Raw genomic sequence first — 16042 nt, 5'->3', positions numbered from 1 at the left:
TCACAACATCCACTCTGAGTCTCTAACTCTTGTCCAAAATTCACTGAAATAAACCGTATTGAAATTCCCAACATTACTGATTGCTCTCCTCATCTCAGGCTCTGAATAATTATGGACCTATTAAGCTTTTTTAAATAATTAACTGCGTTCGTAATGTAAGCTAATAAAAATCACAACATACCAAAAATACCTCGTCTGAAAAATCTGTGTCCGTCGTCCTCAATAGAGCGCGGAGACCAGCATGGAGCTGGGCGGTGCGGAGGAGGGACCAGGCAGAAAAACCAGCCTATCAAAGGTTAACTGGAGCTGCTGCTGCTGCTGAGAATATTGTAAAAGACTTGACAGCTCCTGGTGTAGGCTGTTCATTAGCAGACCGGACTTAGTTAACCACAATTAAATTAAAAAGCAATTCCAGAGAGTGGAGAACAGATCGAATCAGTAAGGAATTTTGCTTTCGAGTGGCTGATGCCTCTAAATAAATCGCATGCGAGCGTGAGGACATATCCGTGCTCTTATTTTAATCATGACATTACGTTTTTCGTCCTTCACCATCAAAGACATCCTCACCGGACGTGATGTCCGGGGGAAGCCCTGTACCAGGAGTACAGAGGAGCTCTGCGCACCAAAGCGCAACATCTGCACCGGGCATGCTACGAGAGTCCCCGATCTGTCCCACCAAGACGTGGATGAGAACCGCATCCACCGGGAGAGACTTCCTGCTGATCTCAGGCTGTCTGTTGGAAATGTCCGATCTGAAGCCTACAACGAGGAGGCCACAGGAGAGGAGACTGAGCTCAGAGAAGGTGAGCAGTTTTATTCTATTCGACAGCTAAGACTCTGTGGTTTTAAACTATAACAAAATATGACAATCAATTGACAACTTGGCGTGTTCCCGGCATTTAGATCATATTTGCGCATCTTGAAATAAGACAGATAAAGAAAAGACAATTTAAGGGGAAAGAATACAGTCTTGCTTTGGAAACAGGGCGAATTAGTCTCACCTCAATAGCATGCTCGTGTCATCTTTTCGAGATGCAATATGGGTTTGATTCACAACAGTCCACGTATGGGATATTTTCAGCAGTATTTACAGTGATTAGCCTACATTTATTATTTTCCCTGTTTAAAAGAGCTAAAAGATCTCTAAAACGCCATATTTGGCTCATAGGGATCTGTATCACTAAGATTGAGGGCCAGCAATACCATATAAGTGGCCGTTAGGAAAATGCCATTTAATAGATTTATAATCTTTTTTTCGTTTTTGCCCAGTCAAACTTGGTTGTCTGGGAAAGGCAGCAGGCTAGTGGGACACAACTGGAAAGGTTGTGCAGAAGAATCCGAGAGTTTTGTTCGTATTTATTCCATTATATCCCCAGACTTTCTGACTGTGTGAAAGGGTTAAAGGAGAGGAAAACCTCTTATTGGCCAACATCAGCACCTTGTTGAAGTAATTAACCTCTCAGCCAGCAGCTCTAGCGTTACGAGTTTGACAGAGAAAACACACTTAATGTCATCACACGTTTCTATTGTCTTTGCAGACCAGCAGCCACACGGCGTGGAGCGGGATAAACGGCAGAAAGAGGAGGCGGAGGCAGAGGAGGAGGGATGCCACCACGGCGGGGAGACGGTCAGCTGGTCGTCCGATAAGCAGCAGTGCAGGCCGGGTACGAAGAAGCGCTCCAGGGCGGCCTTCTCTCACGCACAGGTCTACGAGCTTGAGCGCCGGTTCAACACGCAGCGGTATCTGTCAGGCCCTGAACGGGCCGATCTGGCAGAAACTCTAAAACTCACAGAGACCCAGGTGAAAATCTGGTTCCAGAACCGGAGATATAAAACCAAACGGCGCCAAATGGCGGCCGAGCTGGCGGCGTGCAGCTCACCAAAGAAAGTAGCGGTACAAGTGCTGGTGAGGGACAATCAAAAGCAGTACCACCAAGCGAATGGAGTACACATCCCGATGACTGTGCCCCTGTACCACCAGGCCTACCAGTACCACCCCTACCTGCACTACTACTGCCAGCCCTGGAGCATGGACAGCATGTCCTGTGGAGGGATGCTCTGAGGCCCTCTCTCAATACATGAATAAATACATGACTGGGACAAGTGTCTCTCCCAACTCAAGGTGTTGGCAGCTTTCTGTACAGTCAATGGATCACCCTCTCCTGTCAAACGGACTGAGATTGTACAGGTTATTTTGTTTGCCGTTTGTTTTCTATTAGGGTTCCTTCTTGTCTTATAACTAGAAGCCATTTTAGCTATAGGCTTCATAAAATTTATCTCACAATGACTAAACATGGAGATATTCTATAAGTTGTTAAAATCAAGGAAATTAAAATAATATTAATACAAGTGTTAGCCTGCAGTGAAGATTAGTGTGGGCATGCATCACAAAGCTATAGACTGTCAATTAGGCTAATTAGATTATTACTGCGTGAAGACTTTCTTTTTTTAAATTTAAGATGAAGTGTGTGTATGGTTATTATTTTGTAATGATTTACAAAAATAATAATAATATAAAGGCCACATACGACTGTTCAAACTTTCTTCCTGATCTAGTGGGTAGTTTTGTCAGAATCCTGTTTTCTATCTCCTCTTCTATTTCCTTTCACATTTTTTTTAAGACTAAATTGCTAAGGGGCTGTACACAAATTCTGAAGGGGGTCAGAAAAGCGGTGAGTTATGTTTTATTTTTCTTACTGAGGGGAGGATGGGCTGACATTTTTTCATTTCATATTTCAGCATTCCCATGCAGGGTTGATTAAAAAAAAAGGTGGTCAATTATTGTTATAGTTTGATTAATCCTTCTTAAATGATTTATTTATTTTATTGGTGGAATTAGCTTTACTAACACAGTACTAGAATTTGAGATATAGAAGGAGGATATTGTAGTTTTTTTCTAAATCAAGGGCAAGTTAGCAATTAAATATTAACAATGCTGGAAAATGTGTTTTAATTAAAAAAAACTTAAATTTAAGATTGAATACCCCTCCACACCCCAGTCATTTTCGTACAAACACTGAATATCTCAATACTGACAAAAAAAGGTTAAAAGTGGCATAGTGGGTAATCTCAACGATATCCTACAATTAACCATAAATAATAAACATTTATGCTTTTAAATGGTTCAATTTATAAAAAAAAAATACTTGAAATCACTCAAGTGAGTCTGATGTAGCTGCACTTCAAACCAATTCCAAATTATTAACAACATATATCAGTGGACTGACTCAGTCACAGTCAACAGCAATGGCTCCTGACTGGCCCATAGGATGATCTATAGGTTGCTTTTTTCCTCCTTGATGACTACCAGCAACAGTCCATAAGCGACCAGACAGAGCAGAAAGGAATCCTGAATTTATACAAACCCAACGAGAGAAAGTAGCTTATCGCAACGTGCGAGAAGCATGGCCAAGACTCTGACATTTTTAGTAGGTATTTATTGTATTTATGGGACATCTTTATTGATCATGAAACTCAACATAACACCTGCGAGAACACATTTTTTATATAAGGTTTGTAGACCTTTAGTAACCATTTGGAGCACGTGTCAGCATGAAAATATAACAAAACGTTCCCCAAAACAATGCAGCCAACAGCTAAGTTAGTTTACTGATTTTAATATTACACAAAACTGCCAAATTTCACTAAGTCAACCAGATCATTTTTAGAAGGTGAATATTTACGGTTCCATTTAAAAAGGTGGGTTTTGTATGTGTGTTTAGATTCCTGCGTAGGCCTACTCTCCACCGTGTGCTGCATGAGTCAGAGAGGGTCAATAGACCGTGAAGATGTTGCACCATCTAGCCGGGCTCGGAACACAGCACACATTAATCATGTCTTAAAAGACTACACACTCATCACAGAGATATGTACACAATGGCCACAATAGACAGGAAAATAAAAACGTGATTCCAAAATGAACTGACTAGTGCTGTGGCTTAGTACTTAACTGCTGGTACTTACTGCCAAACTTGTGTGGCATTCATGGAGCCTGCAGGCTGCTGGGAAGGGCAAAACGCACAATCTGCTGATGTACTTCAGATAAATAGATAGAAGTTTTCTATGTTGCCAGAAAAAAGAAAGAAAAAGAAGACATGTTTGTGATCCCTTTGACACTGCAAGGTACATTGTGTGCTCATGTATATATTTGCCTACAGCAAGGTAGGCTCATGTCTATATAAGCCTATGACAAATATTATTATTACAATACTAAAGACATCAAAGAACTGTGATGTAAAATAGGTACTTCAACTTCCCTTTTCCAATGAAAAGCTGCTATGGCACAGAGGCTCACCTTGTGCCATACGCTGGCACCAGCCCAGACCTCATTTATCTCAATCATCATATCAAAACACCACTTCAAGCTATCCTAAGTGGTTGACACAACAGGTTTCTGGGAAGGAGGAATAATACACACAGCACTCCCTTTGACTGTCCGACTGTTAATCACCAGGGCACCATTGAGTCTAATTATTTTCATTTACACAGGGTGTATTGGTTATTCAAGACGACTAAGACTATGCAACAGAAAAGGTCAGGGTATTGCATCGTGGCTCCGAGGTATGCCACTTTCTATGTGCTCTGATTAGTCGCATTGTGCTGGTGAATAGTTGCTTTAGTCATTGCCTGCAACCGTGACTGACTAGATAAGATTTTCTTTTTCTTTTCCTGCACCCCATGATGTCACACTGATGTACATTTCCATAAGAACAAGTAAGGCACAGGAAAAAGGCACAACCTCAGAGATGATTTTGATGACTCTGGGCAACTTATTTCTGTGTGTTTTAGCTATTCTTTACTTGAGCAGTTATGATAAAATTATACTCACTCACCCAGTTAATAGCTGATTAAAAATCCAATCTAATGGGACAAGAGACACAAGAGGTTAGAAATCAAGCCAGCATTTTAGTCATATCATCTAAATATTTTAACTTTATTTAAAATGGTAAAACTAAATGTGAGCAGACTTGGAAAAAAAAATATATATATATAATAATAATAATAATAATAATAAAATAAATAAATATATATATATATATATATATAGGCAAGTGTGGTTGTTCAAAGTTTAACCAGGACGTTCGAAACAGACTGTTTGAGTAATAATTGTACCTTTTGCCTTTGTTTTCTCTTCAAATACATGTGGTCAACCTTGGGATTTGTTTAAAACCTGTATAATTGTCTTCTATTTCTTCCCCCGTCACACGTCTTTGCTACATTCCCAGATCTCGGCAAGTGTGTTTTGTTGCAGGCAGTAGTCCACTGACCCTTCAAGCATTACTGCATGCATGTACAGTTTAAATATGTAAGGCTCAAGTATGTAAACACTTTGAGTCGTGCTTTATTAGTGTGCTTCCTCATGAGCATAGAGAGAGAGAGAGAGAGAGAGAGAGAGAGAATGAAAGGAGTAGGGCTGCATGGTATGAGGAAAACGTTGATATCGCAATGAAAAAACGATGTACTGTGCAGCCCTAGCAAGCAGCCACACAGTAGTACAGTAGAACAAGTTTGTCTGCTTTTTCGCACAATCCTCAACACTGGCTTCCACAGTTTAACAAAGCATTGAAGGGCAGATTAAATTAGGACTTGTTAATGCCAGTGGAAACAGGTCATTTCCTGTTGTCTTTTTGTTGCAGGTTTCTCAGCTCCGCTGGGACGAATGCATTGAGGGTTGGGCCGAGTTAAAGTGTGCAACGCAGGAATTACAGTCCTCACCTAATCCATGCTTGGCTTGCTTTTAAGATCTAGATCTATTGATGGTGAATTCTCCCAGGGCTCCTGAGCAGCAATTACACATGCATTTCCGATGCACCTATTGTAACAGGAATTCATTTCTCAAGGGCCTTGTTGATTTAAACAATATCATCTTCACATTAAATGTTGATGGCACTGAGACTGTGACGGGTAATATGAACGGATTTAGAGCTCACACGAGACTGGGAGAGGCTTCCCTCTTTTGATTCAGATCCTGCCAGTTGTTGATTGAACTGTCAGAAACAATTTTGACCAACGCTAAATATTTTGCTTTGGGAAAAAGATGGAGCAGTAGTCTGTGTTTTGCTTCTCCTAATGCGTTAGCCCTCTGCAGACATCAGGAAGGAGAGGGGTCATGGTTAATACCTCTGTTTAAAGACAGATCTGCTGCTCCCCTTTGACCTGGTCTCTCACACACACACACACACACACCAAATAATCCCACCCAGAGGACTCTTCAGGCTTGTTCCAGAAACTATTAGCAGATAGCATCAGTGCATGTAGGAATGTAAACATTTACAGTAAAGCTATAAGACATCAACTCCCCCTGGGGAAGACACATCCATCACGCCAACCGCATCAGCACTCACAAGCCCCCTGATTTTAACACACCTTTGCGCACAATTTGAACCGATTCTGTATCAGCGTACATTGTTCTATTTGTGAAGTTGGTGACTTTACTGCGTGATCATGCAGAAGTGTACAAAGTTACTATTGATTTCTTAAACATGTTTAGTTAAACCAAAGCGGAATTGTTTGATGAAAACTGGTTTGCATCATTTGACAAATCTTGTTTTGAGGTTTTAGGCTGAGCGGAGTAAAGAACCCAGCAGTTGTTGTAGCCCAGTGGTCATAGTATTGTGCCTGTAAAGAAATGCAGTGATCCCAACTTTGGGTTTGTCAGAGCAGCAGGAGGAGTCATGGGGGATTAGAAAGAATAGAAAGATGAGCCCACCCAGAACTTTAAAAAACAGGCTCATCTGAAGGAAGCAGCACAGGTCTAGGCCACATGGTGTTTGTGTGTGTGTGTGTGTGTGTGTGTGTGTGTGTGTGTGTGTGTGTGTGTGTGTGTGTGTGTGTGTGTGCGCCCATTAGGAGCAGATACAGGATATTCAGGGCTGAGAGTCTGAGTGGAGGCAGATTAAGAAACAGCCCAAAGTTAAAGCTCACGAGGGAGTGGAAAGACACTATACTACCAAACATCCCCATGCTACTATTGCTACAACATATTATGAATATTAATTTAAACTATAAAAAAAATGATATGTCCATACAAGAAACATAAATGAAGTGTAATGTGTCTGTATATGCATCAGCAGAAACAGTGTCTATCATTGGTTGAGGGTGAGTCTGTGTTGAGTTCCTCTGTCCATAGATGGACAGGAAGTCTTCCAAGCTGCCACTTTACCTTCCTCTGACTCCTCTCCGCTCTCATGTCTCCCACACACATGCTCAGACAGACGCACACTCCTCCAAAGCCGGCTGGAGGAATCCAAATGTTTTAATTAGCGGTGATAAGCAGAGACAAGGAGAGCATTGAGCAGCTCTGACACACAGAGAGACTGACTCCTATCAGTGGGCTGATAAAGATACTACTCAGGCCCACTTACGGCCTCTCAAGCTTCCTCCTCCCTCTCCTCTCCCTGGTCTCTCTTCACACGTCCAAAGAGGGGGACTCTCATTCCTGCTGTGTGAAACAGAGAGTATCCAAGGTCTCGTAAACCTTTGTGAGGCAAGCTTGTTGAACGCCAATTTAAGCTCCTCTCACCTGCTTGCAGTTTAAACTAAACATTGCCTTTTTGTTTCCTCTTTTGCATCTGTACAGTAGTTTTACTCAGCTGTGCCATGGTTTTACTCTTTCAGGCCCCGGGTTCTGCTCTTAAGACCACATCATTAACCAAACAGCAAGAGGAGAATATATTTCACAATGCTACAGGGTTAGGACGGAAACTCCGAGCAAAAAATATGTCCTAACCTTGAACCAATGCTCTATCTCCGGAGGTCTGGAGAGACACACACACACACACACACACACACACACACACACACACACACACACACACACACACCCAAAGTCCACCTGTTACACACTGAGGGATACAATGTCAATTGGACAGATCCTCCCCTGAAGCTGCCAGAGAAAAATTTTTTGGACATGTGTTGATAAAAAATAAATAAAAAAATTAAATGGATTAAAATTAAATAAAATAAAAACTTTACCTTAAAAAAAAAAGAATGGCTTTAGTATAGATCACTGCTGATAATGCCTGTCACTCAAGTTATTTCAGATACGTGTGTAATAAACACTTTTGAATTGGTGTGAATGCTTTCGGCAAATAAATGAATGGCTTGTGGTTTTCACCAGACCAGTTTGTGCTGACTGGAGCTTGAAGGCATAGCAGTTAAGCTTATTTGACAGAAGGGAAGACAGCTTTCTTTTCAAGATCAAGTTCAAAGGGCAGGAGGCCTGTTTCTTCCTCAGTGTCCCTGACTGCACCTGTGTTGCTTTGGCACACACACACACACACACACACACACACACACACACACACACACACACACACACACACACACACACACACACACACACACACACACACACACACACACACACACACACACACACACACACACAGGAATCTTGTCCACACCATTGACAGACAACTTTGGTCCTAGGCCGTGTGTGTGTGATCTGAGAGTGTGTCTTTGCACTGGCACACATGCTGGGTGTGCACTGAGTGTGTGTGCTTGTGTGTGTATGTTAAGTTGCGGTTGCAACTCTCTGAAGTGCTTGTAAGAAGATTTTATGACCTCCCTTACCTTTTAAAAGGAATTTGTCACAACATTTGAGACGGAGGGAAGGGCAGAGGAGAGAAAGTGTTGGACACCTGCAGTCATCTGTAACAATGCTACAGTTCATCAGACCCTGCCAGGGCTTCACTCCCACAAGGCCCAAGGGATAATAAGTGTGTGCATTTGTGTGCATATGTGTATGTGCCTTTTGCTTTGATCATGAAAGTAGCGTGGCAGAAGACTGGGGATCCCTCCTTAGGCAACAAAGGCAAATTTTCCCTCTTCACACACAGTCCAAATTTTGCACAAAGCTTTTCTAGATCTGTTTAGGTAGTATTCATTTTATGTTTTTTCATCGTCATACTTTGGCTTTGTCTGCTCCAATTAAAATATCACTTTCCCTGCCGTATGAGCCTTATCCCCCCTCTCTCCCCTTCTCCATATTCTGGCCCATTAGCAAAGGCATTTTACTATAAACACTATACACTGAGCTTTCTATTCAATGCTAGTCTTGCATGTTATTCTTTTATTGCACGAGAAGTGAGAAGGATCCTGTTTCAAACTCACACTCATGCCATAGCCACACAAAACATCTTCATGTTGTCCTGCGACCTCTGCAGGCTTCACATCACATATAAATGCTCAAAATCAAAACAGCTGTTTCTTTCTCTTCTGTTGTAGCTTTCTCCCACAGAGGAATTGCTGTGCGCGCGTACTATGTATTTCAGTGTGTGTATGTGTGTGTGTGTGTGTGTGTGTACATTTGTGTTAGTCATCATCTTGTATCCTCGGTGGTGGTGGGAAGAATTTTTCCTCCCCAACTTGTTCTCTTAAGTGATGACAGGAGCCGTATCTCCCCCGCATCCTAATTCTTCACAGCACGGCACTATGGGAGACATTCAAGCCACAACTGGTACATCGTCTTTTTTGTTATTTTGTAGATTGCCCCTTATCCAGAATTCACATTTTGCTACGCTTCATAATTCAGTCTGATGTCTGATCAGACCTCTTTAAGAAAATCTACTAAGTGGGTATGCACAGACAGGGCAACATTGGATTACTGAGCAAAGTGGGCAACTGCCTCAGGACCCGGTTGCACCAGATCGTCGTAAATTCCGTTTGTAAATCTGCACTCAGCAAAGTGTAGATTTTATTGACAAAACTAACGTTAGCTCGCTAACATATAATCTGTTTAGAGTGAAGAGAGAATGAAATATGCAGTTGACATATCTGACCTGAAACTTCAAATTTCAAAATAATGTCAAATAACAATGTGAACTGGGAGGATTTTCAATCACATTTCACAATATACCTAAACAAACATGATGCTAGTAACGCCAGACTAAATCACTAAATAGTCCCGGTTAGGTTAGCATCATCAGCTATTTCTGACCCATTTTAAACTGCATGTATTCTGAAAATGTATTAATGAGTAAAACAATGTAACACCTACTTTTACAAAAGACTGGCAGTTACATTTAGTATATCACTTGGCCATCTAAAACTGTTATTTGTAGCAGTTTGAAAAACTTCCTGTTTACATAATGTATTGGTTTTGTTGACAGCCGTAGATGTTTCCTAGCAACCAATTAACACATAACTAAAGGCTTTACACACACATTTCCAAAGTTTTAATGGTGCAACTCAAGTAGTAAATCACTAGTTTAGATTAGTAGGATTAGTAAATCCTCAAGGGCCCCAAAATTCCCAAGTCAACTGCAATTAGTTTGTCGTAATATGATTTTGACAATTTGTTCAGTAACATGTAGGCTTTTTTTATTTTTATTATAAACCAGTTTGCTGCCTCTTCTCCATGGATCTGAGACCTGATGGGCTAGGTCCACTCGCACTGATAATGGGGGCTAAATTACAGTAGCTAACATTAACTGTTCAGTTTTCCTGGTGCAAAGCCGCGATTCCAATTCACCAAGTCTTGCCTCCAACACAGCAAATAAACTACATTTACCATAATCACTAAAGGTGGCAGAGGAATAGCTACAGAGTGGGAGGGAGAGGAAGAAGCCATCGCTAACTGCTAAACTAAAGTAGCAAACAAAACTGAATAGTGTGTAAACTGTGGGATTAGCAAAAAGTCACTATAAGAAGGAACGAGCTACGAGTGCTTGGGCAGAACAAAATAAACGGGTTTGAGCTACCGAAGCGCAACGTAATTAGCAACACAGAGCTTTGTCAACCGGAAATGACGCAATACGTTTACGACTGTACGTCATCACGGCAGCCGAGCAGGAGGCAAGACAGCCAAGCCATGTGTAGATTAATTGATTAAAGTGGAAATATAGTGTTGCAGAAGCTGCTTTGCCAACTATCCACATATGCTATGTTCAATCAGGTGTTCAATCTAGTCTGCCTGACAGACTGGTGATCGCCTATCGGTGATCTCAAGTAACCACGATTGGAAGATATGAAAATAGAAGCGATCGCCCAACCCTATTAACTACTAAAAGTGCCCTAGGACGGTTCCTGCATTTTAACCTTTATCTTGAGCCGGTCTTGTGGAGAATCAGAATTCTTTTTTAGCACTTAAATAAGCCAATTAAAAGTATGTGTCAAGAGTGCATATTCATAAATACATTTGTGTTTATTCAAATTATACCAAACTAAGGGGTTGTCAGGGGCCCCGAGCCCACTTTTACCCCGAAGCACCCTAGCGGGTTAATCCGGCCCTGGGTGAGGGGGGAAAGCCCACATTTCTCCGAAATACAATTCATATCAGATTGCATAAACCCAAATAGTACTTTGCTAATGGAAAAGAAATATGATGAAAATCTGAGATAATATCTCAATTCATTGTTATCTTGTTGTCCGCAGATAGTTGTACAGGATCAAGTTTTACAGAATGCCACAAAATCTAAACAAATTACACCAGCCATAAATGTGTATCATGTTCTTTTATTTGCTAAATGTATGCACCAAAAAGCTTGTTTGCTTTACTCTCACTGCAGCCTTTCTGCTTTAGTTTCTGGTCTCTCCTCTTCTCTTGGCTTCTCCTCCCCTCACATCTGCTGTATCTGCCCAGAGTGGGAGAGACTGCAGCAGCCAAAGACATTACAACAGCAGCTCCTTTATCCAACAGCACCACCAAGGAGCGTGAGATCACAACCTGTATGTGTCTGTGTGTATCCCAGTGAGTTAGACGAAGAGCCTGTAATCACACCTCATCCATTAGCTGTTGGCAAGGATGGAATAAAGTGGACATTATGGCATAATCCTGTATCACTGTGTAATTCATGCTGAGTGGTTCAGTCGTAATTTGGTTTAATATATGGAGAGGGATCAGACAAGAGACGCAACAAAAGAGACATAAATATGGAGAGCGTAAGAGAAGGCGAGCGACTCAGGGAGAGTTGCTGTAGAGGACCTGAGTCCTTCAGGCATTCACATTCCTAAGTACCCTTAGAGTGTGTGTTTGTGACCGTGTGTGTGTGTGTGTGTGTGTGTGTGACCGTGTGTGTGTGTGTGTGTGTGTGTGTGTGTGTGTGTGTGTGTGTGTGTGTGTGTGTGTGTGTGTGTGTGTGTGTGTGTGTGTGTGTGAGAAATACACCCTTCCACAGGTGCTTGCTGTAAGGGGCTTTGAACGGAGGCTTGAGTTTCCAAAACATGGGCTTACACCAATACACAAGGGAGTGTATGCATGCGTTTCTGCCAGCTCAACTTGTAAGTCTTTTCCACCCAAAAAAGACAGTGTGACAGTGTAAAGTGTGGCACTCTGAGAGCAATTACTATCTTCTCTTTCATGTCTAATTAAAATGGCCTATTGCTTTGTTTAAAGGGTGTAACTAAAGATCACGACTCATTATCGGAATGGTAGACAATGTTATATTAGCAGAGCTATTAGGATATGTGACGGTTGAAGTGGTTAAAATGAATCATCAAACAAGTATTTACTGTGTATACAGTAGCTCTTAACAGGCAAATCTCTATCTGTTAAATTACTTTACAGAGAGGTGAGAGAAGAGAAGAAAAGATAAGAGTTTAATGATTTGTCTATGCACTACAAGCCTTGTGAATTAAAATAGTATGAAAAGAAAATACAGGAGACATTTTGACCTGTAATAGCAGGTAAAGCACCAGTATCACTGCCAACTTATATCAGGGTGCTGGAATTGGCACACTTACATGAGGAGCAGCCATTATTAATATAGAATTAATTACATCCTGCTACAACATGTTAAAACATCATGGGACTCACAGAACTAACAACTGCACCAACAACAAACAAACAAATGTGGTGGCATCTGCAGAAACTAAAGCCAAGAGGAAGCAGTTTTGTCTGAGTGGCAGAAAGGAGCGACAGCCATACACACACACACACACACACACACACACACACACACACACACACACACACACACACACACACACACACACACAACAAAATGTAAGAGTTGTGCCTTGACACCAAAGCGTCTGTGAACATCAGACTAAAAGTAGGTCACATCATCATCAGGAACAGGTGGAAGTCATCAACCAATAGTGGGTGAGCGAGGAAGAACAAGGCAACCACATCTGACACCAAAAAAAACTTGATTATATACATTTTTATATATACAGTACAGGCCAAAAGTTTGGACACACCTTCTCATTCAATGCGTTTCCTTTTTATTTTCATGACTATTTACATTGTAGATTCTCACTGAAGGCATCAAAACTATGAATGAACACATATGGAATTATGTACTTAACAAAAAAGTGTGAAATAACTGAAAACATGTCTTATATTTTAGATTCTTCAAAGTAGCCACCCTTTGCTTTTTTTATTAATAAGGGAAAAAACTTCCACTAATTAACCCTGACAAAGCACACCTGTGAAGGTAAAACCATTTCAGGTGACTACCTCATGAAGCTCATTGAGAGAACAAGCGGTTTTGCAGAGTTATCAAAAAAGCAAAGGGTGGTCTACTTTGAAGAATCTAAAATATAAGACATGTTTTCAGTTATTTCACACATTTTGTTAAGTACATAATTCCATATGTGTTCATTCATAATTTTGATGCCTTCAGTGAGAATCTACAATGTAAATAGTCATGAAAATAAAGAAACACATTGAATGAGAAGGTGTGTCCAAACTTTTGGCCTGTACTGTATATATATATATATATATATATATATATATATATATATATATATATATATAGGCTATTTATATTACTACCATATCTATGAGCACATATTGTTCTATTCTAGTAACATGCACTTTGTAGGTGGTAATAATTAGCTCTAAGAGAAATGACAGCTGAGATGTAACTTACAGATCTAAAAAACAAAGCCAAAGGAAACCAAACCACCCAGACCTAAACACACTTTTAAAAACACACACCATCAAGCAGTTTACAATTTCACATGTCCTTAAGCAGAATCAGTTAACCACTTTAAAGCCAGCACAGAGACAAACAACAATCTGCACCTTCAGTGACCGCATCATATTCATTATGACCCACGGCACGATGTCATTCAAGGGCCACGGCGGGCATAAAGTAGCGTTGTTTCTTACCTTGGGTGGCTTGTGGGGGAGTCGCTGCCTTCTTGATTTAAATATTTAATCCAATGAATCGGTCAGCCCGAAGTTCCAGTGACAGTAAAGTCAAGTTCTTGTGTTAATCCTGTTTGTTGTAGAAAACAGTCTCTTTACACGGCAAGATGTCATTGGAAGTTTGCCAATGACCCTAAGGAGTGGATTTATATTAAAATATCTTGGGGGCAAAGTAACTTTAACATTACATCCATAATGCAAGAGCCTTGACATTTCCCGATTTGATTTTGTGTTTCAGCCGCTCCTGCTGTTGTTTTAGTCATAGACAGTAGCTAGCTTCATTTATGCTAGCTAGTAGCCAAGTCCTCGCTTGTTTACAGTAGGCTACTGCCTCCTCTTCCATCCGCGGTTTCTTTAAATATCTTGCTATGGATATTTGCTTTTTTATTTCACTGCGAGTTCGAAATACTGAACAGGCCACACAAACATTTCCATACACACTTGTCAAAGGTTAAAGGTAAACCCAGCCCACTCTTTTAATTACTTGCTACTTTATAGCCTACTTCTACAATTTGGAAGGCAACATTTTTACTTATTCTCCACTACATTTATTTGATAACATGATTTTTTTTTTGCTGATTCTGAAAATGAATACAAAATATGAATCAATTAATAAATTATGATATAATATTTTGGATTAAGGTACACAGCTGTAGACCTGTTTAAAGTATTAGCTCCACATTTACAAGCTGCAACATCAGTGATATAACGTTAGCTACACATTAATGCAATATTCATAATCCAGTATTCTGAAATGGGCCAATTACTACTTTTACTTTTGGTACTTTGAGTATACTTGAATGCCAATACTTTTGTACTTTTAGTTTTAAATGCAGGACTTTTACTTTTAACAGAGTATTTTATACTGTGGTATTCCTACTTTAAATGATCAAGTACTTCTTGCAGCACTGCATAGAAAATTCTTATGTGATTTGGTAGGCCTGTGGTCTGTGGTGGAGATTTGGAACAGACAGGCTCAGTCCCAGTCTCCCACACAGACAGACAGACAGACAGACAGACAGAAAGAAAGACAGAGAAAGAAAAAGAAGATAAACTTTTGAAAGACACTTGACATCCAGTTTCTACTGGTTGTACCTCTGTATCTGTATCACAGTATTTCTACACACACGTGCAATTTCAACCCATACCTTTTCTTCTCTTGTAAAATCAGTCTCTCATGAGTTTCATTACTGGAGACACAGTGGGCAATCTCTAGCTGGCTGAGCATTAGCACATTAAAGAGAGAGAGAGAGAGAGAGAGAGAGAGAGAGAGAGAGAGAGAGAGAGACAGAGAGAGAGAGAGAGAGACAAATACACCATTCTAACAGCTTATGACTATGACAGGCCACACATACTGTACATGCATAAATAGTGGGAGAGAGAGAGAGCGACAGAGGCGGTTCATTAACACTCCCTGTTTGAACAGGTGTCTGCCTGACAGGCATATATGTGTGTGTGTGTGTGTGTGTGTGTGTGTGTGTGTGTGTGTGTGTGTGTGTGTGTGTGTGTGTGTGTGTGTGTGTGTGTGTGTGTGTCTGATTCTGTGTGTGTATATAGAGGCTGAGGTGGTGGAGCTGTCACTCCTCACCACAATTTGTCAAAGCATTAATCTTGCTGCTTTGAAACAGATGTGTCCACAGATTCTAACTAAAGGATTTTGGTGTTTGTGTAGGCTGTTTCATATTTAAGATAAGATGGAGAAGATAGATTTTTATTGTCCTGAAGGAAATTTGTCTTGGACACATACACAAACCGTATATGCTGTTTAGGATATTCAACACAACATAGTTTAGTACATACATACATACAAACAGTACACAGACAGTACCAGTCCACATGGACATACTCGTAGTTCATGCACAGACTGCCACCAGCCAACAAAATTGCACACTGCCCGTTGTACAACACATCATAACGTCACGTCATTATACTAGTGTACGTAAT

At 40.7% G+C, this 16042-nt stretch overlaps 1 protein-coding gene across 1 annotated transcript; it reads left to right on the top strand.

Annotated features, from left to right (window-relative positions):
• The first annotated feature begins 354 nt into the window (after positions 1-354).
• Positions 355-3002, top strand: nkx3.3 (NK3 homeobox 3). Its single transcript, XM_039783601.1, has 2 exons — positions 355-803; positions 1539-3002. Exons 1-2 carry the CDS (start codon positions 524-526, stop codon positions 2060-2062), a joined length of 804 nt encoding a protein of 267 aa, XP_039639535.1. The 5' UTR covers positions 355-523; the 3' UTR covers positions 2063-3002.
• Positions 3003-16042: the final 13040 nt, after the last annotated feature.

This window comes from Perca fluviatilis, chromosome 19 (assembly GCF_010015445.1).
Source record: "Perca fluviatilis chromosome 19, GENO_Pfluv_1.0, whole genome shotgun sequence".
NCBI classification, from domain to species: domain Eukaryota; kingdom Metazoa; phylum Chordata; class Actinopteri; order Perciformes; family Percidae; genus Perca; species Perca fluviatilis.
Note: the sequence above shows the minus strand (reverse complement) of the source record. Positions and strands in the feature narration are given on the sequence as shown.

Bases quoted from the DNA above. Each gene is read 5' to 3' on its own strand.
- nkx3.3 (XM_039783601.1), top strand. From the start codon at position 524: ATGACATTACGTTTTTCGTCCTTCACCATCAAAGACATCCTCACCGGA. The intron at 804-1,538 runs GTGAGCAGTTTT...TTGTCTTTGCAG, and splicing joins GGAGACTGAGCTCAGAGAAG to ACCAGCAGCCACACGGCGTG.